Source organism: Protopterus annectens, chromosome 12.part0 (genome assembly GCF_019279795.1).
Source record: "Protopterus annectens isolate FY-2018-M chromosome 12.part0, PAN1.0, whole genome shotgun sequence".
Lineage (NCBI taxonomy): Eukaryota > Metazoa > Chordata > Ceratodontiformes > Protopteridae > Protopterus > Protopterus annectens.
Genome location: NC_056746.1, coordinates 1,113,573,619 through 1,113,600,739, shown reverse-complemented (window position 1 = coordinate 1,113,600,739; position 27,121 = coordinate 1,113,573,619). Strand labels below are relative to the sequence as shown.

Genomic DNA, 27,121 nt, shown 5'->3' with positions numbered 1-27,121 from the left:
TAATCTATACTGATTGTGAAGTAAACCTTACACATTAAAGCTGTAAACTGCAACAAAATAGTATGTGTTGTCTGTTACACAGACAAGTTATTTTATTAGCAACTATGCAAAAGTTAATACAGTGCTAAAAATAGTCTGCAAAGTTCAGTGCATTAATCAGACTTTGGTTTCAATAAGCAGCAGCAGCAAACATCTGCATTTAACTTTTCAGTGGTGAGCCTAGCCTGTATTCGAACACAGGGGGAAGAGTGGTATCTTGCATAAAGGTCACTTCAGTAAAAGCGCAGTAACTAACATTTATGTATGTGATTAAGTCCTAAATAGGAGCACTTCAGTGTTCTACAGTTTGCAGCAGTACAGTTTCCAGATGTCTGGATCTGGAGTGAGACTGCCATGCAGGAAGTTCACAGTGCCATAAATTCTCCAGGTTGGTAAATTTGCCAGGTTTTGAATCTGCAACTGCCCGCTTAATTTTACCAGTTTTTCAAGTAACTACAGAAGTTTTCCAACCATCTACAGTGACCAGACTGGCCATTTGAGTCCCAGTGGAACTGGTAAGAAATCTTTCTGTATTTACATGCAGTATAGATGCCATTAGACAGGCAAGTATAAAGTGTAGTAAATGCGCAAAAGTTAATACAGTGCTAAAAATAGTCTGCAAAGTTCAGTGCATTAATCAGACTTTGGTTTCAACAAGCAGCAGCAGCAGCAACCATCTGCATTTAACTTTTCAAGGCTATGACGTTGTCTGGAGCTGGCATCTCAAGAGTTGCAGTTTGCTTGAAAGGATCTGGTCCTAAGCCTGAACTGGTAAACAAATGACCCACATAAGTAACTTCTTGTAGCCTGAATTTACATTTCTGAGGATTCAGTTTAAAATTCACTTTATGATCACATTCCAGAACTTTCTTGAGGTTTCTATCATGTTTGACTTCACCATTGCCTTCTTCTTCTTTCGGCTTTTCCCGGTTAGGGGTCACCACAACATATCATGTACTATAATAGCACATGGATAGCCAGAAAAAAATGTATTCCATCGCACATTGGAAGACTTCATTGGCAGAATTTATCCCAAACGACAGTCTCAAAAATATGTACATTCTAAATGGTGTACTGAAAGTACTTAGCAATGAAGATTTTCGGTCAAGCAAAATTTTCCAGAATGAAGTTTTTGCATCTGAGACAGAAAAAACAGTGGCATTTGGCATAAGATCAGCAACTTCTTCAACTGTATGCATCAGATGATGAGGTCATTTGAGTGCTTTTTTCAAATCCCTTGGATCAATACATATTCAAATATCATCTCCGCTTTTCTTATGAGCTACCACCATGGAGAATACCCATTCAGTTGGTTCATCTACTGGTCAAATTACTGCTAGGCGCACCATTCTGTCTATCTCAGCTTTGACTCTGCCCTGAAAGGGTACTGGAACTTTCCATACTGGTCTAAAGACTGGGCTTACCTTTTGGTCTAACTTCATGGAGTACACAACTGGGAGTTTGCATAGTTCATCTTTGAAAATATCAGCATAGTCAGAAAAATAGTTTGTGCAAAATGTTCATTGTTACATATGCCTCTATGGTCAACTTCTTTATTAAACTAAAGGAATCCCATTTTTAAACTGTCCTTGAGGCCTAATAATGACTGCACATGTCTCGTAAAACTAATAAAACATGACTACATAAAACTGCAAGTTATAGCTGTTCCCAAGCAGAACAACATGATGGCACTGCTGAACCTTTGGTTTGAATTTCTTCACCACCATAAGCAACAAGCTTCACACACTTTGCCAGATCAAGTTTCTCACCAGATTTTACTCTAGCAAACACATCTGCTGACATAACATTGCCTTTGAACCAGTATCAACTTTGAGCTCTACAGGTCTCCCATTAATCATATCAGTACAAAATACTTCACTGTTTGCCCACAAATCTACTGCAATGACTGTTTCACCAAGCACAGGCACACCATCAACATAAAAAGTAGGGTTGCAACTTTCTAATTGATCAACTTGACTCTTTGAATGCTCTTTTGTAATAAAAGAATGTGCCCCTTTAGCTTTACAAAACCTTTTGAAATTATTCTACTTTTTACATGTTTGGCACTGCTGACCAAAAGCTAAGCACTTTTTTCACTTAGGCTCATGGCTACCTCCGCAATTATGACAGTTGACTACAAAGCTTGTCACAGGTTTTGCTGAATCACCCTGTGCCTTACTGAGTGTGTCTTGGGTATCACTGTAGCTGCTCTAGTTTTTGCTGAAGTGATCACACCCTTAGGCCTGTATCTTTTAACCTTGTGCTGCATACTATCAACATTAGCACTGGAAGGCACTGCAAGCATGCTTTTCTTATTTGTAAGCATATTTGTGTGGTTTTCTGTGAGCTCATATATCTAACAAATTTCTATGGCTTTATTCAAAGTTAAATCACTGTCTCAAAGCAATATCTTTCTCACTGCATCATCTTTAATACCACAAACAAGCCTGTCTTTTATCAACTCATCTCAGATCACCAAATCTGCACGCTTTTGCTTTATTTCTCAAGTCAGTTATATATGCTGCAAAAGTTTCATCAGGCTTTTAATCTCTTGTGTAAAATATGTGCCTTCACATTGTAACATTTATTTAGGGGTTGCACATTTCTCTAAATTTATATTTTAAGCACTCAGGGTGTTCCCGCATTTCAGCTGGTACCACAATATGGCGGTCTTCCCCCTCCCCTGCAAACACAGCAAGTGCATGCACAAATAAACGCTCCCTTTCAATGGCTTCTGAACTAGCTAGATTATGCAGAATAAATGCCTTTGTATGTGCATCTTTGTTAGAAAAAGCAGCTTGTATGAAAATATTCTCTTGCTCAAACACTCTTCAATTTTCTGCAACATTTTATCAAACACAAGTGGACTGGGTTTGCAAAATCCTTCTGCCATCCCAACAAACAGTAGTATAAACCTACTCCTTGTAATTATGTTCAAACATACACCAGGTACTTGAAAAATATTCAACTGCACAGCAATCTCTTTGAAATAACTGTATTCTGCAAAATAACTACTGTAATGCTACACACACATGCCAACACTTTGCACACTTCGGATACTTTGAATAGCTTTAGTTTATGCAGAAAAGCACATAGTGAAAAAATATGGTAATTTTCCCCTTTCTATACATTTCATGTGATTCAGAAGTTATTTTAAGCATTTTTGTAAGAATTTTGAGTACTTTTATCAATAGTCTCAGTTTTGAACATTTTGTTTAATTAAAAATTTGGTTTGAATGTTTTGAATGCTTTGTTTTATATTTGATGTGTGAAAAATCATTTAAATGAGTTTTAGTATCTGGAATTATCTTTCTGATATGTTTGTGAGTCATTTGAGCTTTGGATGATTCACTTGTGTATATTCCTCCATTACTTACTGTGCACCTTATGGTTTTGACTTTGGATCCCATTCTGACACCATGTCACTCATCTTGTGTATTCAAATAAGATGATGAGGCTTGGGTGTACATTTAAGTTGTTTATTACACACAAGCACATCAAGATGGAAGACTGAAACATAAAACCTAAACGAACTAACTAACTGACTGACTGCTACACACATACATACTTTCACTCTGGCTGCTCCTTCAAAATAGCACTTTTACTTGCATGTGCTCAGTACTTATATGCACATGCCCATAGACTGGAATGGCTCTTAAAGGTACAACACACACTCTGATATACACTCAGTAAGTCAGTTGGGCAAAGAGCAACTACTTTGTACACTGAGGAGCACTCGCCCATGAATCTACTCCTACCTAGCCTAGTTTTTGCTTCTACTCTCAAAAGCACCCAAGATAACCTGCTGCTAATCCCTTTTCTACCACACCCTTTTAGTTCACCTCGAAGAACCTGACATCATAGATATACACTTTCCCATTTTCTCTGTTGCCAGTCTAGTGGATATAAGCACCCTGAGACAATGTAGCAATTGTATTATCTTCACTGGCAAGCAACCGATCCTTAGAGAAACAGATACAGCATGTGAGAGATGTAATTGCACAATATCACTGGAGGCAAGACCCTCGCATACAAGCAATCAAAATAACAATCAGGTTGTCTGTTACACACACACACACACACACACACACACACATATACACCAACATATGCCGAGGCACTAAAAAAACAATCTGCCAAAACCCCAAAGACCTCCCAGACACGTGACCTGCATCAGTCATCCTCAGCAAACCCAAAAGCACTTTATTGAAATAACAACCAGTGCCACACCTACAGCCATACCCCATAAAGCCTCAACTACAAAGCACATAGGATCATAGGAAGTTACTAGGCTAATGATCCTTGGATCCTTGCAAGCCTTGCCAAGTTCTACTCTCATTTCCATGATCAGCACCTATTGCCCCTGCCCAAGAGGGACACAGGTGGAACCCCCAGGGGGAATTTACAGTTAGCCATCCAATCATCCAGAGTGCATTTGAAGAGGGCCAATGAGGTGCTCTGTTTGACATGAAATGGGAGTCTGTTCCAAAGGTGTGGTAACCTCTTGGAGAGAAATCTATCCCTCCAGCAGGTTCTATAAATGTCACATAGCAGCTTAAGGTCTTTAGAGTGAGTAACCTGTGTACCATTTGACTTCCAGATATGCAGCATTTCCAATAAAGCAGGGTCAGAGATTGCCTTATATTCAAGGCAGAGCTCGCCTCTGAGTAGTCTTAGTCTGTATGAAACAGAATAAACTGACAGTGATTTCAGACTATCCATGTAGGACAGACTTTGAAGACCTTGAACTTTCCTTGTAAGAAACCTTTGTGGTCTCTCCAGTTATTGCAGGTGCTTGGAAAGGTACATACCGAAAGGGGCATTGTAAAAATTATTATTGGCCTGATGAGGGAAGAGTATAGGGAGGTTGCAACTTGTTTTTTCTGGAGGTAATGCCCTTACTTATGAGATGAGCAATATAAAATGTCCTTCTTACCACTGTGGAGACATGGTGATCAAAGGTAAGGTTGCTGTCAATGTGTGCTCAGGTCTTTCACCATTGAGTGTGTACTTAGGGTGTTGCTATTGATGTGGTAGTTAGCAGGAACATCACTCTTTCCAAAAGGGATGATAATACATTTTTTTTACATTGAGTTTAATGTCATGCCTCTGGGACCAATCATTTGTTTGTGTAAGACACTCTTGTAGGATGTTGACATCACTTGGAGAGTCTATGACCACTCGCAGTTTGCAGTCATCAGCAAACTTTGTTAGCCACAGACCTTTAGTTTTTGCTTGTACTTTGGAGAAATAGATTCCAAACAGTAGAGGTCCTTGGACTGATCCCTGTGGAACAACACTGGTTACAGGTCTGCTGTTGGAGGTGGATTCCCCTATTGTGACTATATGTGTTCTATCAGCAAGCCAATTAGTGACCCTTTTAATGATATAATGGTTGATACCTAGCTGGGTGAGTTTGTCAATGATACCAGAGTGGAGGATAGTGTCAAAAGCCTTGGCTAAGTCTGGGTAGGCTGTATGCACAGATTTCCCCTCATCCAGGGCCTTGGTAACTATGTCGAAGAACTCCACCAGGTTTAACTGGTATGATCTCCCTTTGACAAATCCAAACTGAGTAGGGTCAAGTATTTGAAAATTACCTATATCTTTATTAATAAGGTCCATGATGATTCGCTGCATGGCCTTGCAGATAAAGCTAGCCAGGCTAATAGGTCTGTAGTTCCTGGGTTCAGTAGAAGCACTACCTTTGTGCAAGGGAATAACTGTGGCCATTTTCCATTCAGTTGGGATGAAACCAGTGCTTAGATTATGACTGAAAAGAGTACCCAATGGTGTTGCTAGTTTTTGTTGGAGCCCATGTAGGATGCAGCCTACAATATTATCAGGTCACATAGATACTGTGTTATTGCCCTTAGAGATGATGTTTATGACCTGCTCTTTAGAGATAAAAAGTAGGGGACAGATGGTAGGGATATCATGGGGTACATGTGGCGGGGACAGGGGAGTGAAGTTTTCACAGAACCTGTTGGCCAACAGGTTAGCTATGTCCACAGATTCAGTATATGTGGTATCATTAACTACCAGTTTGGTACAAATCTGGGCCTTTCCTTTTATGTTACTGATGTAACCAAAGAATGCCTTATGGTTGTCCTTAGTTGAAGCTAATTTGGATTCGTAGTTCGCTTTGGAGGACTTTACAAGAAGGCTTATTTGCTTGTTTATGCTGAGGACAGAGTGTTTATAGTTTAAGGTTTGCTCCCTCTTACTCTTAACAGTTTCTTCCTCTTATTGTAAAGCCTGTTAATGGCTGTTGTCCACCAGGTTTGCTCTTCTTTGAGGAGCTTGTTTTGGTCCTATCAGATACAGTCACGTCAATGCAGTTATACAGGTGTTTATATAAAGCATTGGTGTAGAGCTCAGCATAGTTGCTAGTTCCATCTGAGGGGGGAGGTGCAGTGAAGCTATTTATATAATCTTAAAGAAGTTATAATCTGCTTTGGAGAAGTTTTTTACTTTAGTTGGTGCTAGGGGGTTCAGGTGTGGTAGTTACTTCGAATGAGACAGATTTGTGGTCAGATCTCACCAGGGAAGACCTCACAGTGGGGGTGCTACAGTGGTTCCCCCATATTGGTAAACACCAGATCCAGGATGCTGGCACCCCTTGTGTGGGTGTCAACCAGCTGGCCCAGGGCATTGGAGTTAATGAAGTCGAGGAACCTTTGGACAAGTGAGTTTGTGCATGAGTAATTTACTCAGTCAAGTAGATCCAAATAGGCAGAGTGGGTGTCCTGATTCATGGAGGGGATCATGTAGCTGGCAATGACTTGAATAGGTGTCCTACCAACAGTTAATTGCAGCTGAAGTATCTCCAAGTAATCATAATGTTTAACCAAACTGGAGGTGCATTTATCTTTAATGAATATTGATATACCGCCTCCTTTAGCTTTCATGCCTTCAGTTTGTGGTCTGAATGTGTGGAAGGAGGTGTAACCCACTATGGCTGCAGTGCTCTCCACAGTCTTGAACCAGGTCTCCATGACTGCACAAATGTCTGCATCTTCGAAGGTGAAGACTGCTTCCAGTGAGTCAAGTTTCATGTTAAGGCTCCTTAGCAGCATAATCTTGAGGTTTTTTTAGATGGTGGTTTTACTTCAGGAATTTTGACCTTGAGACACTGCCTAAAAAAGGCACTTTGGGGGTGGCAAGAGCCTTAGCCAGTAGCTGAAATCCCAGGGGTAACAGATGAAAACCATCTCTGGCAAAGCATCAAGTTCTGTCGATCATGTCATCCTAGGCTGACAGATACTGGATTCCCTTAGAAAGACACCAGAAACTAAGCCAATTATTGAAGTCAATCATTTTCTGCCATAAGGCATGGCAACACACTACCCAATATCTAGTGATTGGAGATACCATTGTGAGGCATACAGATGCCCCATTCACCAGGCTGTACAAGAAGAACATTGCAGTCAATTGCTATCAGTGTCCAGGATCTGCCAGGTCACTTATGCACTCAGGTCATTGAACTAGACGTACCAGTATGACTTAGTCATAGTTCATGTGGGTGTAAACGACATGAGATATACCTCCTTGTACTATATGAAGAGAGACATTATGGAGCTCTTGGACTGTGTGTCCCAGGCTGGTAAGAGCCTTGCACTGTGCAACATTCTACCTTCACCAAGCATGATGCCAGTATATTAACAGAAGATGATTGACTTAGCTTCTGGTGTCAATCAATATTTGTTAGCAAGGGAAGATATGATCGACAGGCCATGTTACTTTGCCATGGATGGTCTGTACCTGTCCAATTAGGTTTTGAGTATTGGTTAAAACATTATACTCCCCCATGGTACCTTTTTTAGGCAATGCTAGTCTGACAAAGCTTACAACTTAGCAAAATCAGCCAAAGATAATATAAAGGTGTTACTGCTCAATGCAAGGAGCCTAAACAAGAAACCCCACTCCATCCAAGCTCACCTCACCTGGAAGAATGCAAGCATCTGTACAGTTACTAAGACATGGTTTAAAAAGCCATCAAGAACACACTGGCAGGGCAGGAATCGATCTGCATCAAAAACAAACATAGCTCAACGTGAGTCAAACAGGATGACATGCTTGAGTTTCTCCATGTCCAAATTACCATAGGTAGAGTCCCATATCATATCTTTGCAAGCTATAGATCACATTCTACAATCCACAAACCCCATAGCACATTCTTAGACATACTGAAGACACTAACTATTCAACACAATACCCTATTCATGGGTGACTTTAACTACCTTTCTCTAAACTGGGAGTCCTACACAAACTCAAACTTTGCAGACCTAGGGATTCCTGGACTTTGTAAACACAAACACCCTGGACCAGTTAGCTCATTTACCCACTAGGTATGCAAGCATACTGTTTCTGGTACTCAGAAATATGGAAGAATGCAAACCACCCCTGTGTAGTGTCTTGTCTGGTAAGGTCAGACCATAAAGTTATTTCCTTTGAAATGCAAATCAGTGCTGTGACCCAAGCAAACCCTGTAACAGTTAGAGACCACTCCAAGGCAAACTGCCCATTATTAAGTGATTGCCTGACAAAGTTTCAAGCGCCTCAAAACTCAGAAGACACAGCTGTCTGTGCAGAAATGTACACAGCAACCCTTTATAATCACATTAGTAGATGCATAGAGATAGATGTGCCTACAAACAAGTCCAGACCAACTCAAAAAACAAACCACCCTGGTGGAATCAAAACATAAATGAGATTTTACAACAAAAGGAAAAAGTCATAGTTAAAATTAGGAAGTACAACACCCAGCAGGATAAAAGCTATCCCATCAGACTAAAAAGACAACTAAGACGGCAAATTATGTCTACTAAACCACTTTTGGGGTAGATAGCCTCCAAACCAAAGACAACCACAAGGATTTCTTTGGCTATGCCTGAAACCTCAAAGGAAGTACACAACAGTGCACAGAGCTAATTGTTACTGGCATTACTTACACGGAGATGAAAGGTATAGCAAATATGATGTCTGACAAATTCAGCTCCAGTTTTAGCCCCCCTTTCTCCCTCAGCTGCCCCCCCCCCCAAGTAATACTATCAAACATAATCACTCTAGCTATCACCAGGGAGCAGCTCCTAAATATGCTGTCTAAGGCTAAGAACATTCATCGATGGGCACTGATAACATCCCAGGATGGCTCCTAAATAGCCTGAAGTAAGGAAGGCTTTCAACATAGCACACGATTCATAAAGGCCACATCGAGAGCAAAGGAGGTTATAACCCATCTGTACTCAGCACTAATCCACCCCATAACTGAGTATAATGCCCCGTTTGGCATGTACTGTACAAAGCACCTGCAGCAATTGGAGAGACCTCAGAGGTTTCTTAAAAAGAAGATCAAGGGACTCCAGCATGTGCTGTACATAGACCAGCTAAAGTCTCTATCACTATAATCTGTATCGTATAGACTTCTTAGGAGAGACTTATGCCTGGGTTACAGAGCCAACCTAATGAACTTGCTGCATATCCGTAAATCAAATGGGATTACGGCTACCCATTCCAGGGATCTAAATATGGCCTGCAACTTAAATAGGACATGCTGGAGCGACAGATTTATCTCCCAGTGACTGCTGCATGTTTGGAATCGGCTAGCTATTTATGTAAAACAGAGCATCTCTATGACATTGTTCAAGAGGAACTTGGACAAGTGGATAGGGCACTGCAAAGACTTACTGGGAATAGTGCCCACAACCCTCCTGGACATGGGCAGTCATTACTAAATGCAATCTTCAGTATTAACTTACATTTCTATGGTATTAAATTTGGATTAAACAGTTAGGCTTGAAATGACCTCCAGGTTGAGAGACTAGTAATCTCCTATGATCCTATGATGATCCTATAAAGCATGACCTATCTGGTCTTCTGGAGTCACTTTTGAAGCATAGCTCCAGACAGGCTTTGTGCCGTTTGAATGGAAGACTGCAGCAGTCATTCCTCTGCACAAGAGAGGTCCATCAGTGGACCTGGGAACTACAGGCCCATAAGTCTGAATCGTCTCCTATGCAAAGCCATGGAAAGAGTTATCATGGATATAATTAATAATAACATAGGTAACCTTCAGACTCTGGATCCAACCCGGTATGGCTAAAAGCTTACCAAGGCAATGGATGAAGGCAAAATGGTGCTTACTGATGATCTTGACCTGGCGAAGGTTTTTGATATAATACCCCACTCAGGCATTATAAACAAACTCATAGAAGTAATTGCATTCTGTGTTATGTACTGTGTAGCCAACTGGTTCTCAGATAGGACCCAGGAAGTTAGAATAGGGGAGACCTCCTCCAGAAAGGCAAATGACCAGTTACTAGCAGAGTCCCCCAGGGCTCTCTGCTGGGCCCGTTCCTTTTTGGCATTTACTTAGATATCCAAACCAGTGTCAGAGGCCTTTGACTTTCTATGTTTGCAGATGACTGCAATCTAGGAACAGTTATAGAATCCCCCCAAGACGCTAAAATGCTACAGGAAGGGCTAATATAGACAAATGACTGGTGTCAAAGCCACTGCTAAAAACTCAGTGCCAAGAAATGCATAATAGTACCATTTGGGAAATGGGCTACCCTAGGAAACTATTGATAACACTCCTATCCCCAAGAGTAGACCTAGTAGTCAAGGATTTGGGGAGATATGTGGATAGTATCCTGGCTTTTGACCAACATGTGTCTAAGGTAGTAAAGAAATCATTCTGTGTTGCTGAACTTCTAAGTAGGGGCATGACATCTAGGTCCAAAGAGGTGGTCATTATTCCTCTGTACTTGGCCCTTATCAGACCCATCGTTGAGTACAATGTCCCATAGTAAGTACCTGACCAGGCACATGCCATAACTGGAATGTCCACACAGTTTCCTCAGGATGTAAACACCACGTCCTATACAGATCACTTAAAAGCCCTATTCTCTATATTCGGCTTCCTACAGACTGTTGAAAGGCAATCTGTGCCTGGCATACAAGGCATCCTTGGATCCCACTTGATGGACATTTTGCACATCCACAAAAATATAGCATCAGAACTACTTAATCTATGGACTTGAACTTTGCTTGTGACATAAACAGGACATGTTGGAGGGACAGGTTTGTGCCTCAGAGAATTATCCTCCTGTGGCACAGGCTTCCCATCCATGTTAAACAGAGTTCTTCCCTACTCATATTCAAGTGTAACCTGGACCAGTGGATGGGAAATGAGAAATTCACTCCAGGAATTTCACTTATGGCTCTAATCTACGCAGTCTGTAAGTCATACCTTAGCTTACATGTACCCCTTAAAATAACATGCAAAGCTAAAAAAAATGAGATTCATTTGGGATGCATAGCTAGTCTACTAAAGGCCCAGGTGGTCATTAGCCTTCTATAGACCTTTGAGCCCAAGAACCTAAGAGGGAGTGACAGTGAAAATGTTATTATTGCCCCTCCTTGAAAATGTGTGTGTATGTGAATCTGAAGTAGTTTTAGCCAGGTTTAGCTGAGAGGAACTGTATTCTTGGTAAGATAGCAGTGAAAGACAGTGGGTTGACATTGAGATGAGTGAATTCCTGGGAAGCCAGTGTTCATAACTATGATTCTACATAGCTAAGCTTATTTGGGTGAGATTCGTGCTGATCATAGCCCAAGGCAACAGTGTTCAATTGCCCTATGCCTAGGACCAAAACACTTCTATATATGTTGGTGTTAGTGGTATAGTCTCTATGATTGTCCCTGGCAAAGAGATCTATATTTGTCAAGGGTGGATAACTCCAAGGAAAGGGCTGCAGTTTTATGACATTAATGGAAACAATGAATATCAATACAGTTTATCCTAAAACAGAGATGCATTATAAACCTCTCCAAAAAAATTAGACAAGTCAGAAAATAGATGGACCATTCTTTTTGGTTTACTGTCAAAATGTCGACATTTAGTTGCACGACAGCCTCCTCCTTGAACATGGTAGGAGCGACAGTCAGAATGTCGACATTCATGTGTACGTCCATTTAGAAGGACGTACACAGGGCAGGGACTTAAAGCATGGTTGGCAATGGGAGATTTACACATTAAGATTGACAGAAATTGTCGACCTTGTTGTGTCGACCATACAACCTAATTAATATGTATGAGTTGACGTTATTTGTTGAGGAAATCACCGTTTGCATATGTGATTTTTGTGTTTTTGATAGTAAACCATTCTTTTCTGTGTCATCAATAAACTAAATAAATCTGATGTAGCTTATCTTAGCATAGATGTACTTTGTTTAGCATAGTTCTGATGTTAGATAAAGAAAGTTTTTTTTTTCTTTTTTTTTCTAATAATCCTCTTTGTTGATGAACCTGTATTTGCTTTCTTATAGATGTCTGGTGAAAAGAATCGAATATCGATTTTAAGAAAGACTCAAAACAAAACTAATTTCAGTGAGCAGTTTCTGAGGCTGGTGAACATAAATGATAAAGAGTCCTTGATTATTCCTAGTGTTAAACCAGAAGATTCTGGAAAATACCTATGTTTCTTATGGGCGAATGTAGGTTCTTTAAATCAGGAAATGGATATTAACCTAAATGTATCAGGTGAGATTATTATTGCATAACTAATTATCTCTGAGGCAGGCCACAAAAAAAAAAAAAAAACACAAAAAAAAAAAGAGAGAAAAAAAACAGAAGTAGCTGTAGTTCTGTTTTTGTGCATTTCTGTTTACTGAATATTCATTTTTGTATTGTAGTTATAAAACTAATTTCTTTTGCATTAGGATTTCACATTTTTTTTCGTAGACTGCCTCCATGAAAATTGTCCTTGACTTTATGTCACACACAGCCAGGTCTTCTCTAAGGAACAGAACCCCCAGTTGTAGTAAAATAATGTAAGTGTACTTGATTGCACCTGACAGAATTGGCACAAAAGTGGTAGTGGCATAATCAAGATGAAAGCCTTTATTCTGTCTTCTGTTCTAGAGTCCATATGGTTAGTACTACTGTTAATGAGGGAGTTTCATCAGTTGGGCATCTTGGTGTTTAGGCTGATGATTTCTGAGATATTTATAGCAGAGGTTCTGAAGTTACTTCCAGGTGATGTGAAATCCATCGAAACCAACTTTAGTAAATGCAATTTGATGGAAGAAGGACCTAAAGTGAGAATCATGGAAGCAGAACCTTAAAGGGCTCTAGGGAAATAGGATTTACTGTGAAGTTGCCAACTGTTAAGCAAGTGCTTATTGGTGGATAAGTAAAAGCTCTTGCTTAAGGTATTGGGAAAAGGAGTGTGCCAAAATGACAGCTATGTAGATGACATGCATGTAAAGAAGATTAAGAAGCAAGGCAGGATATGGCAAGCAGTGAGGAAGGAACCAAGGCTTTTGTATGACCATACGACTGTCAGGTTGAAGTGGAGATGCATGACTAAAACAATTCATCTTTTTCACAGAAGGAGTGGAGTACAGGAGAAGGAAAATGCTGAATAGCGTACAATGAGTATGCTACAACAGTCTAGCTAAAAGGAACTGTGTGTGTGTGTGTGTGTGTGTGTGTGTGTGTGTGTGTGTGTGTGTGTGTGTGTGTGTGTGTATGGTAAAGTGAGAAGAGGGATTAAAATGTTCAATTATCATGGAACTAAGAAGGAGGCAGTAATGATAGACGGCATTAAAGGTATGGGCGGAAACTGCAGAAGACCTGGTACTGGAAAAGCAGGGCAATCTCTCTGAAAGGCAATCAGTATGAAGAAGGAGCAAATGTGGTTGTGGTGAGCATACAGACAAAAGACATGGTGAGTGAATCCATGGAGTTGCTCAAAGTAAAGGCATTACATTTGAGAGACTGGTACCTAACTGTTAGTAAAACTGTTGCTTTCTTGGGAAGGGAGATACTTCTGGACCACCATGTGATTCAGGCCAAGAAAAGGAGAATTAGAATGTAACATAATTAAGAAAGTGGCATGATAAAGGTCGCCAAGACACATAGGACAGAAAAGCTTTAAAAAACACATTGTATTTGGATATTGTAGGAGAGGTGGTGCTAAAGGACGGGCCTTAACTGTATAATACTAGATGGCAAAGTTTAAAGTGAATGTGGGGGAGAAACAAGGCAGTCAAGCCCAGACACATTTTACCTCCCAAAACTATTATGTGTAATTCTGTTAAGATGAATGAGAGAGCTGGAGCATGACATTAAAGCATATATTGCTACCAGGCAAAACCCATGTGTTTAACAAGTTATTTGGATCTGCTGCATTCATTGCTTCTAGAAGGGAAGATGATTCTGTGCTGGAGTATAGGGTGTTCTTGCATAGAGAGATGAGAAAAGGAGTATGGGTAATGATTTATAGATAGGATGGAAATGACTGGTGACAGAGATATCATGGTGGGGGTAGGGCAGCATGAACAAGCAGTCTTTTGGCGTGTGGTTAGGGGAAATAAGGGACAGCATGCTGGGGTGGCGTGGTACAGGGGTTATGAGGGAAGGGGATTACTAAAGTTCATCTGATGCCTAAAAAAGATCATGGGAGTTGATGTGGAAAAAAAGTGACCTGGCTAGAGGGGACTTCACTATGCCAGCAGCCAGTGGAAAGGTATCCACATCTAATGCTGAATGGAATTAGACCATCCTGGGTTCATTACTGCAAGAGAAATGGGTGCTGAAGATTGGCACTGATACAATAAAGAAAAACTTGTATCTGGTTTGGACAGGGCCAAATAAGCACACAGAAGTGATGGCAGAACACCTTATAGGGACCAGAGACCATATTTATATACAGCATGCAGCCGGAGGCCAAGACCTGAAGACAGATATGTGTGTCCGTGTGATGCAGGCTTAAGCAAGTTAAGTGTAGAGACTATGGCATTGATCTTAGGAAGAAGGAAGAGTCTGTGTTGATAAAGGTATTCTGGGAAAAAATAGTGTAAGAATTAGTACTGGTAAATATGCTAAAGTATGAAAGGAAAATAAAGAGGAGAAGAAAAGGGCACTTGTGGTTTACTAGATATAAGTTGGTAGCTGTTAAGATGACAATGAAAACCTATTAGTAAATGAAAAGAGAACAAGAAGATACTGAGGATCTAGGGATTGGGTAGTAAATCTTATTAGAAATATAAAGGCTGAAATGGAAAGTAAGTTAGTGAAAGTGATCAAAAGTTTCATCTGTGACATTTACAGGCAGACTGGTGAGTCTGGGGAGCTCCATGCAGCTTAAAATTTTAAGAGGATGTAAATACCATCTACCATCTTCATATTCACACAGAAACACAGCTGAAAACTTGAAGTGAAAATATGTGTTTTGTCAGTTTTAACATGCTAAAAGTGATTCATCAAATAGGAGGCATTTATTAATATGGCTTCTTTAGTCAGTTTGTATATCACTTTGACAGCAGACTCTCTGAAAGTTACTCTTTATTTTCTGCACGAATTCCCTCCTGTGTCATTACTGAGTGAATTGTTTATAGACCTGCTCAAAGTTTGTCAGCTAACTTGCTTTCTTTTTTGCTACCCCGAAACACCTACAACTGACCAGCAGCTCCCAGGTATCTCCTTCTTTATCTTCTGACCTCCTTCTTACCCAGCACTACCCTTTCAAATAGGAGCTAATTGGCAAGATGTGAAGGGGAGAGGAATCAGAAAACTGTTCAGTACTACTTCCCTGGACGTGACCATTTTGGTGGGGTAGGAAAGGGAAGCAGACAGCAACTTAAAGTGGAGAGGAGGTGTCTGCTTGCAGAGTCACATATGCTGCTCGTGGCTGGGCTTTTTCTTAGAAACTCCATCTCACCTAAACATGCTGGCTAGTATCACCCCAGCACTTTCCCACAAACTTCTCCACATAAGTGGTTAGCAGGCAATATTTCATCATTAGCCTTTCTCTCAGCCAATTACAAAAGGTGCCCAGGAGGATGCTAATTGAACTCGAGCCACCTGCATTATAGTGAGAGCTTTATCCCTTTATATTAATGGCTAACTAACCTGTTTTGGTATTACAGTATATTGTTGTATCCCTTCTGTTCTCCTTACACTGCTTTTCCACTTTTAAGCTGTCTGACGTGAGCACTCTCTGACATCAAGCCCAGTTAATATCAATACTTCTTCCTCTGTCCTGCATTTGTTGTCAGCATCTTCCTTTTTCTCTTTCTCTTCTGTATTTTTGTTTGCCAGCTATATCAATTCCTATTAAGAGGTTCTCTCGTTCGATTCTCGGCTGGAGTGCCTTCTGTGTGAAGTCTGCATGTCCTCCCCGCGGTTGAGTGGCATTTGAAAGACATGCATGAATGGGCATGCCTTCGTTGAAGGCTGAGCGTCGAGCTGGCACCTCGGCACTGTAAAAATCTACTGCCAATCATTAGCAGACTAGAGTTCCGCTGTGGCAACCCCTAACCGGGAAAAGCCAAAAGAAGAAGAAACTATATTAATTCCTATTACATGGCATTATGAAAAAGATGACATACCCCAAACCATTATTTCTGCCTTGCCATGTACCTTGCAATTAATTGTGTTTATAAAAAAGTGGTAGATGTTATTTCCTATTTATGTTTTATGGTAGATTAGATTATATACATTTTATAGCCAATTAGATTTCACATTATGTATTAACACTGTTTTATTTTCTTTGCTTTTTTTACTGTTCTGATCAATAGGACATAACTAATAAACAGTCAAACAAAGAAATAAATAAGATCTTTGTATATACACACACACACACACACACACACACACACACACACACACACACACACATACAAACATACAATTAATAAACAGTCAAACAGAGAGAGAAAGACAGACACACACACCAACATACTCTCACTGAATTTTTGAGGGTTTGGGGGTACTGGCCGATAACTAGAAGATAACCTCTCACTTAACTGATGCTTCCTGTGTTGTACAGAAAGATGAGCTCTGAAAAGGTTGAGTGAACCCAAGCTAATGCATCTAATAGTAATTGTAGCTATAGTAATCACAATCCCTGTAAAACCTTGTTGCTATATAGGTTCATAGGTTCGTACTAGGCTATCTGCCCTGGGGCATTTATAAGCCTAGCCAGAGTGTGTGTGGCTTTCACCACCCCTTAGGATGAGAATACTACGCCCTTTAGGGTTTAGTTTACTGTGCCTCTGTCTAGTAGTGACACAGAGATGACCCCCGGGGTAAACCTACGATCTCCCATCCACTCGTCAAGATTTCTCTTGAATAGAGTTAGTGAGGGGCTCTGCCTAACATGGATTGGGATTCTGTTCCAGAGTGCAGGGAGCCTCTGGGTTATGAATCTGTCCCTCCAGCACATCCTATTTATTTCTGTGTTGAGGTTTAAGTCTCTTGCTCTCGTGGCTCTGGTGGATTTGGATTTACTGAGGTGGAGCATGTCCATTAATTCTGGATTGGACATGGCCTTGTACGTCAGGCACAGATCACCTCTGAGTAGGCGATATGCGACTGAATAGAGCTGGAGGTTTTTCAGTCGGGCAGCATATGGCATATGTTTAAGACCCTTTATTCTCTTGGTGAGGAACTTTTGGGGTCTTTCCAACTGCTGCAGGTGTCGGGTAAGATACATCCCAAATGGGGCATTGTACTCAATCATTGGCCTGATAAGAGAAGAGTACAGGGGCACAATGACCTCTTTTGATCTAGATGTGAAACCCTTCATGATAAGGTGGGCAATATAGAAGGTCTTCCTAACCACTTTGGCAATGTGAGTGTCAAATGAGAGGTTACTGTCAACCTGGGTCCCAAGATCCCTGATTACCTCTTCCGTACTTAATGGATTACCACCTGTGTGGTAATTTGTGGTTACCTTGTTTTTCCCAAAGGGTATGACTATACATTTTTTGGTGTTCAGCTTAAGGCCATGGCTCTGGCACCAATTATCTGTTTCTATGAGGCCTCTCTGAAGGATGTTTGTGTCCGCTGGAGTATCAATTATGGCCCCCAGTTTGCAGTCATCTACGAACTTTGTCAGCCACAATCCTCCTATGTTTGCCTGTACCTCAGAAAAATAAATGCCGAACAAGAGGGGTCCCAGGACTGAGCCCTGTGGGACACCGCTTGTGACTGGCTTAGAGTCTGACATAGCTCCAGCAACTCTGACCCTGTGGGTTCTGTCCTTGAGCCAGTTTGCAACCCATCTTGTGACATATGGGTTTACATTTAAGCTGGTGAGTTTGTCTATGATGCCCGAGTGGGGTATTGTGTCAAAAGCTTTTGCAAGGTCAAGGTAGGCTGTGTGAACTGCCTTACCCTCATCAATGGCCTTAGTGACTGTTTCAAAAAAGTCGATCAAGTTCAAAAGGCAGGATCTGCCTTTGACAAAGCCAAATTGGGTGGGATCCAATGTCTGTAGGTCCCCAATGTCCTTGTTTATGAGTTCCATAATGATCCTCTCCATAGCTTTGCAGACCAGGCTCGTCAAGCTTATGGGGCGGTAATTTCCAGGGTCCGTAGAAGCACCGCCTTTGTGAAGTGGTACCACTGTCGCCAGACGCCACTCTTTGGGTACGTGATCCTGTAGTAAGGCTAAGATTAAACAGCAGCCTTATGTGTGGGTTTAGTTCCTCTTGAGTTCATGTAGCACACAGCCCGGGACACCGCCTGGTCGCATTGCTGCTGTGCTTTTAGCTTTAGAGGGCGGCTCTCACCTGGGCATCTGAGATGTTAGGGAGGCTACACTCTGCTGGGATAGTTATTTTTCCTTTTGGGGGGGAGGGGGAGGAGAAATTTGCACTGAACCTGTCTGCCAGAATGTTGGCAATGTCAGTGGGTTCAGTGTATTTTGTGTCATTTTGGACTAACTCTGAGCATATCTGGGAGTTTCCACTCAGGTTTCTAACATAGCTAAAGAAGGCCTTGTGATTGTCTTTTGTGTCATTTGCGATTTTTCTCTCAAAGTTGGCCTTGGATGATTTTATGAGTGATCGTAGTTTTTTGCTAGTACTGATCAGAGATGCCTTCCCTTTTAGGGATTTTGCTCTGTCATGTAGTAGCTTCCTCCTCCTGTTGTAGAGTTTGTTTATGGCTGGGGTCCACCAGACCGGGCACCTGCCTTTGGGGGAATGGGTCTTGGTTTTATTTGGGATTGCATGATCCATGCATTCTTGAAGGTGCCCGTAGAAGGCATATGCAAAGGATTCAGCAGTGTGGGTTGTGGTTTCCACTGGCCCAGGGGCCTTGAAGGATACCACTTCAGTCTTAAGAAGTGTGAAGTTGGCTTTTGAGAAGTTCTTCACTGTGGACTCAGCACAGCTCCTCGTGGTGTCCTGCAGAGTTCTACAAGCAGCAGAGAGTGAAAGAGTGACTTTCTTGGATTTATAAGTATTTTTTCTGGCTTTCGCTTAAAGTACTGCATCTCGACTGCATTTTGCTTAAAAAAACAGCTCTGCGGTATCAAGTACAGTTATAGCACTTATAAACTGACTGATAGACTGCCTTCCCATCCAGGATGGAGTCTCTGCCTCACAATTATTGCTTATTAGAATAAGTTCAGTTATCAGAGGATAAATGAATGTTGTAATATTACAGCTTTTAACAACCTCTGCTTCATCATTAGCATATAAAGATACATGTGTTATTATTCTTAATGTTTTGAAAACCATCTGAAAGTAAAATATTGTTGGAACCAGAAACAATACTTGTACAGAAAATGCATATCACATCAGTAAAATAAGATTTTTCTTGGCATATAGAGTTTGTCTTGCTAAGTAGCTGGGTAGTGTACTGATTAAAACCTAAACCTGAATCAGCATGGAATCTGTTTTAGCCCATAGTGCAGCACAGCAAACCACAGGCTACTCAATAGTATGAGAGAAATAGAGGGGGACTGGGGAGAGAGATGAAGAGGGAAGAGAGACCTCTACAAAATATGGTTAGTAAAATTCACAGGTCTGTATTTTTTCACAGATTTTTAAGTTGTATTGTTTTATTTTAAATACCGTAACTAGAAACAATGCAACAAATGGAACTGACTGTACACAATACAAAAACAATTAATAGCAAGAGTGAATAATCATCAAGAATATTAATAAAAGTTATGCTGCCTAGAAATTAACATAGTATATAGATTATGTTTCATTCAGATGAACTCCCAGCAGCTGATTTAGCCAGATTACTAATTCCATGCTTTGAAGAAATATTAACTAAAAGAAACAGGCTAAAATATCAATACCAAGATCCATACAATACACTGTGAGCCCCCAAGGCTTGCCAAGTTATTGTATAAGCAATCCCGGTGTCTGGGAAAAATCTTCCAAAAGATTTTCTGATGGATATAGAGATTACTCAGTAATCAAATTCTGAACCTGTAAATCTGTCCACAGAACTGCAGATGTTTCCATGTGACATGATTGCTGGATATGGTTTCCCTTCTTTTCCTTCCACACAGTTGTTTCAGTTTAAGAAGTAAATTGCTTAGCTTCAGTGCAGCTCACTGCTGCACTAGTGATGTGGCACCACTGGAGATGGCTGATGTGTCTGTTACAGTCTGTGATGGTCATGTCAGTTTTCTAGAGGTAAGTTCTCTGTGTATATTTGCTCTATTTTCTTTGTCAAAAACCAACAACAGTTCCAAAGGGAACAAGGAATTCTCCCCAGAAAAAACACAGTCAGGAAGCACTGGATTAGCTGCTATTTCACAAGCCTTCTAAGGAATCTTTGGTCAACTCAGGATTTCTGCCTAGGATTGTGCCGGAAAGTTGGAATCTAATTATGGATTTGAGTGTCTGCCATCTGAACACTGTATTTAGTTCATCAGATCTGATATCTGATGGCCATTGGCTTACAGTGACTTTGACTCCAATGAGAAAACTAATAGTCTTCTCAATTGAAGTAAAGACTTTTGGGGGATATGTTAAGTTATTTAGAAGACATTGTGAATCATCCAGGTTTTACATCTCTAAACAAGGGCTTAGACTTAGAGGATAAATGAATGATCTAATGTTGTCCATTTTCATATGATTCAACGTGTGGGTTGATCAATCTGGTTGGATCTGACCTTGGCACCTTATTTCAGACTATTGGATCCTAGAGCTCTGACTCCTTTGCTATCCACAATTTCCTCCTCCTGGCTGATTTACCTTAGACCTTGTTTGCTGCCTGTTTGAACAGATGTGTCATCTGAGAGCTCTGTGCATTCATAAGTGAAAGCAATTTTTGACTAAAATCTTTTACTTCTCCCTTTCCAACAAATTTATTAGGTAGTGTTAAGTCTTGATTAGCCTTAGGATTAGCGTAGGTTGAATATTTAGTACAAATAGATAGCCTTTTTTTCACAGTTTACAAAGTGTGCTGTGTTAGAATTTTCTAGTAACTTTTATAGAGGTACAGTTATTTATACACACGCATACATATATATATTTATATATATATATATATATATATATATATATATATATATATATATATATATATATATATATATATATATGTATATGTATAAAGAGAGAAGGAGACAATATTTTAAATAGTTTAATTAGTTTTTGCTCTAGTGTGCTTCTTTTGCAGTGTGTTTTTTTTGTAGCATAACTTCTTTAATAATTGCCTTGTAGTATTATTTATTTTACATTTGGTTACTGGGAAAGTGTGACTGGACACAAGTCCTTTTTCAGCAGAGGCCCGGGTAGAAACTCTCCACATATAACAAAGCACATATAACGTAAGTATTATTGATTACAATTTCACAGTTACAGAAGTAAGACATTTTCCCTTTTACATGATTTCCCAGATACAGAGCAGGATACTTTATAATACATCAAAACCATAATGATAGTCAGTAACTGATAACATTTGTAATTGGGTGAGTTAAGAGAAGCTATTCATTTTGAAAGGTGATGCTGTAAATGCAATTCTGGAAGGATGGTTAAGGATAGACTTTACTGTTAGAAGGGAGACACATTTTAGGTAGATAAGTTAGATGACAGGTAGTAAAGGCAGAGTAGAAGAAATACAGAGAATATTCTAAGGTTTAGGCTTAGAACAAGAATGAATTGTAGAAGGAAGAGAAAGGCTGAAGGGAGGATAAATGCCTGATAGAAAGGTGTAAGAGGTAATCCTGCGAGACCTGGGGTCTAGCCTGGGGAGTTACAGTTACATATCCAGTTGGCTTGTAAGTGTGATTTTAGGGATTGTTTGAATAGGGTTGAGGAGAAGATTGCAGTTATGTTAGTGGGCAAAGTGTTCCACGTTTTGGCTATGAAATTTGAGTCCAGGGAAGATCCAGCAGAGTTGTTAGGTTTAGTGACTTGAAGGAGAAGTTTATTATTGGAGCATAGGACTCTAGTACTGGAGTAGGGCTGTATTAGGTTTTGTAATGCAGGGATTTTGTCTGGGTAGTAAAGTATTTTGTGGGCAAATACGAGCTAGTTATAGAGGAGAAGATGGGGGAGTTTGAGCCAATTAATTCTTTTTAGGTCTGCGCAGTGGTGTGTGAGATGAGGTCTCTTAGAGGCAAATTTTGCAATAGCAAGTTTCAGGTTTAGCAAATCTGATTTTCTAAGATTGGTAAGGATTGAGGAGTCATATAAGAGAGTAGACAGAAGGTGAGTTTGTGCAATTTTTGCCTTAGTGCTATTTGTGAGGAATTCCCTTTTTCTATATAGCCTCCTAGTTTTTTATGTACTAAAAATATTGTACATTATAAATATTGTATTGTAGTAGAGTGTTCAGAGTGATTTTTATTAATGGGATAATTCTTGTAGAGTATTACGCTGATGTCTGACAAGTCCACTGGATTCAAGAAGTGTTTAGCCTGTGAACACAAGATACCCCCCAAGATCCCCATTCCCTTTGTGTTTACAGTCTAGGTCCCTCCCATCTTACGGACAATTGCAGCATCTGTGCTGCCTTTGGTATTAAAGAACTTAAAGGCAGAAAGGAGTAGTTTATCCTCAAAGGCTTACAGACAGGGTCTACCATGTTCTTTGAAGCCATATTACCTTCTATTTCCTCCATCTACAGATATGAAGAAGGAGAAAGAGATAGAAAGATCCAAAGAGAAACACAGAGAAAAAGAAGATGAAAAGAGACAAGAAGAGAGGAAAGTAGAGAAGTCGTAGAAAAGGCTTCCAGCTCCGACTGCTCTACTGTTTCCTGTAACTAAGTTGTCAAGGCAGTCGGATCCACCGGCAACTCATATTCAAACTCTCTCTCTCCAAAAACTGCTTTTTCACTGGGGCCAATTAGCCCCAGGCTACATTTACCTATAGTCCAACAAAAGCTACCACTGAGACCGGCAACTATAGCTTAATTGTTAAGGTCTGGTTGATGCACCAGAAGCCTTACCAAGATGGATGTCGACTGTATGATGAGAACATTTCTGAGGACACAGATTCAGCTGGGGGTCCTCCTGACTCATCCCCAAGGAGAGGACTGTGAATGGACCATTCAACCTCATCCCATCTACTTCTGACATCGACTTCTTTCCTGAAACCAACAATTATGGGTCTGAACCCTTCAGCTGCAGATCTGATATCCTGGAAACTTTGGCTTTGACATCTTCCCTTACTCTTTTGACACCAATGTTTTTGGGTTGAGAGGAGTCCTGGAGCCCAAGTGTCAGAGTCAGAGCCCAGACAGTGGAGTCGACTCTAATTTTTGGAGTCCTTTTTCTCCGTTTGTGCTTTGGCACTATATAACTTGGCTCTGGAGTACTCCTCAGAACCAACCTGTTTTGGATTCTTGAAACGTAGTAAGTCAACTGATGGAGGTAGGTTCTCCTGGGCTCTATTAGCTGAGTCAGCTTTTGATGCTGCGGAATGGGCCTTGGCCAGGCCAAGGAATCAAGTGTGTACACCAAGTTCAGATCCATCCTGTCTTCCAATGGATTCTGTCATTTAAATCAACAGAGACAAGTAGAACCAGTTAGCTTCAAGGCAGCTCAATATTCAAGCTCCCTGTTTGATTCTGACATGTCTCTATCAGAGCTCCTGAAACACATCCCCTGAAAGAGGACATGTAAACTAAAGACATGGACTTAGATGATGGAGAAGGATCTCTAAGATCCCCCCCCCCCCAAGGCCACTAAGGGTGTTGGACATACTAGGGAAAGGGACCTATGCATTAGTGACCTAAGCACTTCAAACGGTGAACTACCTAGCACACCTGACGCTCTTTCAAAGAGACTTAATCAAGGAGCTTTTCAAGTATCTTTCAGGTGGCATACTTTCGACATCCAAAAGATGGTGGACACGCTGCAGTCTTCATCAAATGTGGCCATGTATGAAGTTGATGCCACATCAAGCACAGCCAGTACATGTGTTACCATGAAATGCCATGCCTAGATGCAGCTATGTGATTACACAGAAATCTTTAAAGTGCCCTTTATCAATGCTTCTTATAATGGCTTCTCCCTGTTTGGACCTAATGGAAAGAAAATGCTTACCAGGAATGAACAGGATGTAAGACCTTGTCTGCTGTGGGAGTTCATATTTCTACTTCTCAAAGATCCTTTTTGAAGAATCAGAGAGGAGGCAGAGAATGTGGTTCAAAGAATTCCAAGATTCTCACTAAGACATTCCTGGGGATAGACCTCCCCAAGGCAGAGGTGGAGGCCCTCCGAATGGATGCTACCTGAGAGGGAGAAGTGGACCACTAAACCAAGGTTTCTATGGCCCCATCACTGAGAAACCTTGCCAATGTCCCTGAATGGTGGCCTGACTGCTGCACTCTGGAGGCAGTCAGGGGACACTTACCCTTGCACCCTATAACCTAGCAAACCATAATATTTGATTAATGGGTGCTAAGGATAATCACTAGAGGCTATACTATACCATTTTTATCTATCCCAAAGAAAAGATTGAATATTCCTAATAACGCCACCTGATCAGTTTGAATATGCAGGAATAGAAGTATTAAAGTTGCTCACCAAAAGAGTTATTCAAGTGCCTCCCGCAAACCAGTTAAGATCCATAGTCTATTCCAGAGTCTTTTTAGTCCCAAAGAAAACAGGTGACCTCAGACCAATAGTGAGTCTCAGCAATCTACATCAGTATGTCAAACAGACAATGTTCTGGGTGGTCACAATGCATTCCATACTACCTTTCTTGAGGAAGGATGATTGGATGTGCTCTATTGATCTCCAGGATACCCACTATCACATCAAGATCCAGAGGCACTCTTGAAGGTTTCTCCATTTCTGGCTGGAAACCAGTCACTACCAATTTGGAACACTGCCATTCAGTCTCACCATAGACCCCAGTAGTTCACCAAGTTTATGGCAGTGGTAGCAGCTCATCTGTGACTGCAGGTGATCCAGGTCTTCCTGTATTTAGATGATTGGTTCCTAACTGCTACCTCCAAGGATCTACTATTACAACACCAAATATTCCTTTGCACTCTTACAAATCAATTGGGAATATCAGTCAACCACAAGAAGAGCAAACTGCCTCCCTCACAAAACACAAAATTTGTAGGATGCCAAATAGACACAGTCCAACAAATTGCAAAAGTCCCCATTATGAGAGTCCAAATGTTAAGGCTTGTAGCTTATCAAGTGTTGCAACATTCACACCCACAGTCAAGACTCATTCTCCATCTTTTAAGACTGATGGCTTCTGCTATTACACTGGTCCGTTTTGCAAAATATCACTTGAGAGCCCTACAGTGGACACTGACAGTACAGTGATCACAGAAATTTCACTCCCTTCACACAAGAATCTGGCTTACTCAAGTATGCAGGAAACACATAATTTGGTAGATTACATCTGCCAGTAGTAGATACCAGACCTTTTTGCCCACCTGTTCTCAGGGCCACAGTCACCACAAATGTCTCCTTTCTAGGGTGTGTGGAGGGTCATTTCGAAGAGAAGACAGTTTAAAGGATTTGGTCATCAGTGGAGGGCAAACTTCACATCAGTGTTTTGGAGATGAGAACAATCCTCCTAGTATTGCAGGATTTCCAGGGCCTCTTACCTAAGGCTGTGATCTCCATTCACAGAAACAATGTCAGTAATCTGGTACATCATCAAGCAATGTGGAACATGTTCATGCTCTCTCGGCTGAGAAGCAATAGGCAATGTCTTCACACTGTTTTCTAGTGGCAGCACACATTCCTGGGACATCAAGTATACTAGTGGACAAGTTGAGCAGGAGTGTCGTATTACCTAACAAGTGGTCTCTCAAACAGTGACAACAGAAATCTTTAGCTGCTGGGGCCAACCTTGCTGTGACCTGCTTGCTGCATACCTCAACAACAAATATAGCAGTTATGTTGGCCTCATCCCTTCACATGGACATTCACAGAGACATACATTTTTGGCCCCCCAGGTCTCCTTTACACTTTCCCGCCAAAGTTCATTCAGAAAGCCATGAGGTGCAAGACCAGAGAAAACCTCATTGCCCCTTTTGACTTTGACAGGTATGGTTCCCCTTCCTTTAGCTTCACCTGCTGCACCCAACATCGGTACTGGATCCAATTCTGTATCAGCTCCCCTAAATTAACAGCATAGTTTCTTCAGTTTTGATGATAGCCAGAGATGCCAGGATTTCCTCTCCAGTAATCCACATAATATCTTCTTCTCAGAAGAAATCAACCAAAAAGCCTTACAAGAGCAAATGGAAAAGATTTTCTATTTTGGCATATTCAAAAGGTTTGGACTCTTTCTCAGCCCCTCCTCCAGCAATACTTAATTTTCTTTATGAACTTTTTCTTCAAGGTTCCAGTTACCCCACTATAAAATTCCATATGGCGCCATATCAAATGTTCATGTAGGACATAATGATTCATCTATTGCATCACTTAGTGTGAACCAAAACTTTCCTTAAAAGGAATGTTTTTATTGAGGCTACCTGTTTGAGTTCCAGTTCCACCATAGGGTGTTACAGTCTTGCTACAACCATTGACCCAGAAAACCTTTGAACTTGCAGCATCAGCAGATTTAAAATTTCTCTCTCTCTTGGAAAACTATTTTTCTTATTGGCATCACTTCAGCAAGATGACTTTTGGAACTACAAGCCCTTTTCTGCAAGCCACCCTTCCTTATTTTCCACAAGGCTAGAGTTTCACTGAGAACTAACCCCTGCTCCATTGATGATAGAACCTTGCTGTCCTATTTTCATCCAGTTCAACATCTCTTCCTCCATACCCCTTCCAAATTGTTATTTTACATCTTTTGGGGCTTGATCAGACCTTGAGAGGGTCCTGTC

At 40.8% G+C, this 27,121-nt stretch overlaps 1 protein-coding gene across 1 annotated transcript in view; it reads left to right on the top strand.

The window, feature by feature from the left end:
* The window catches only part of LOC122817011, a 480,838-nt gene that overhangs the window by 310,324 nt on the left and 143,393 nt on the right, over positions 1 to 27,121 (top strand). Inside the window, exon 3 of the mRNA XM_044090121.1 lies at positions 12,373 to 12,586. Coding sequence (XP_043946056.1) covers positions 12,373 to 12,586 — 214 coding nt within the window. The remainder of the gene's footprint in view (positions 1 to 12,372; positions 12,587 to 27,121) is intronic.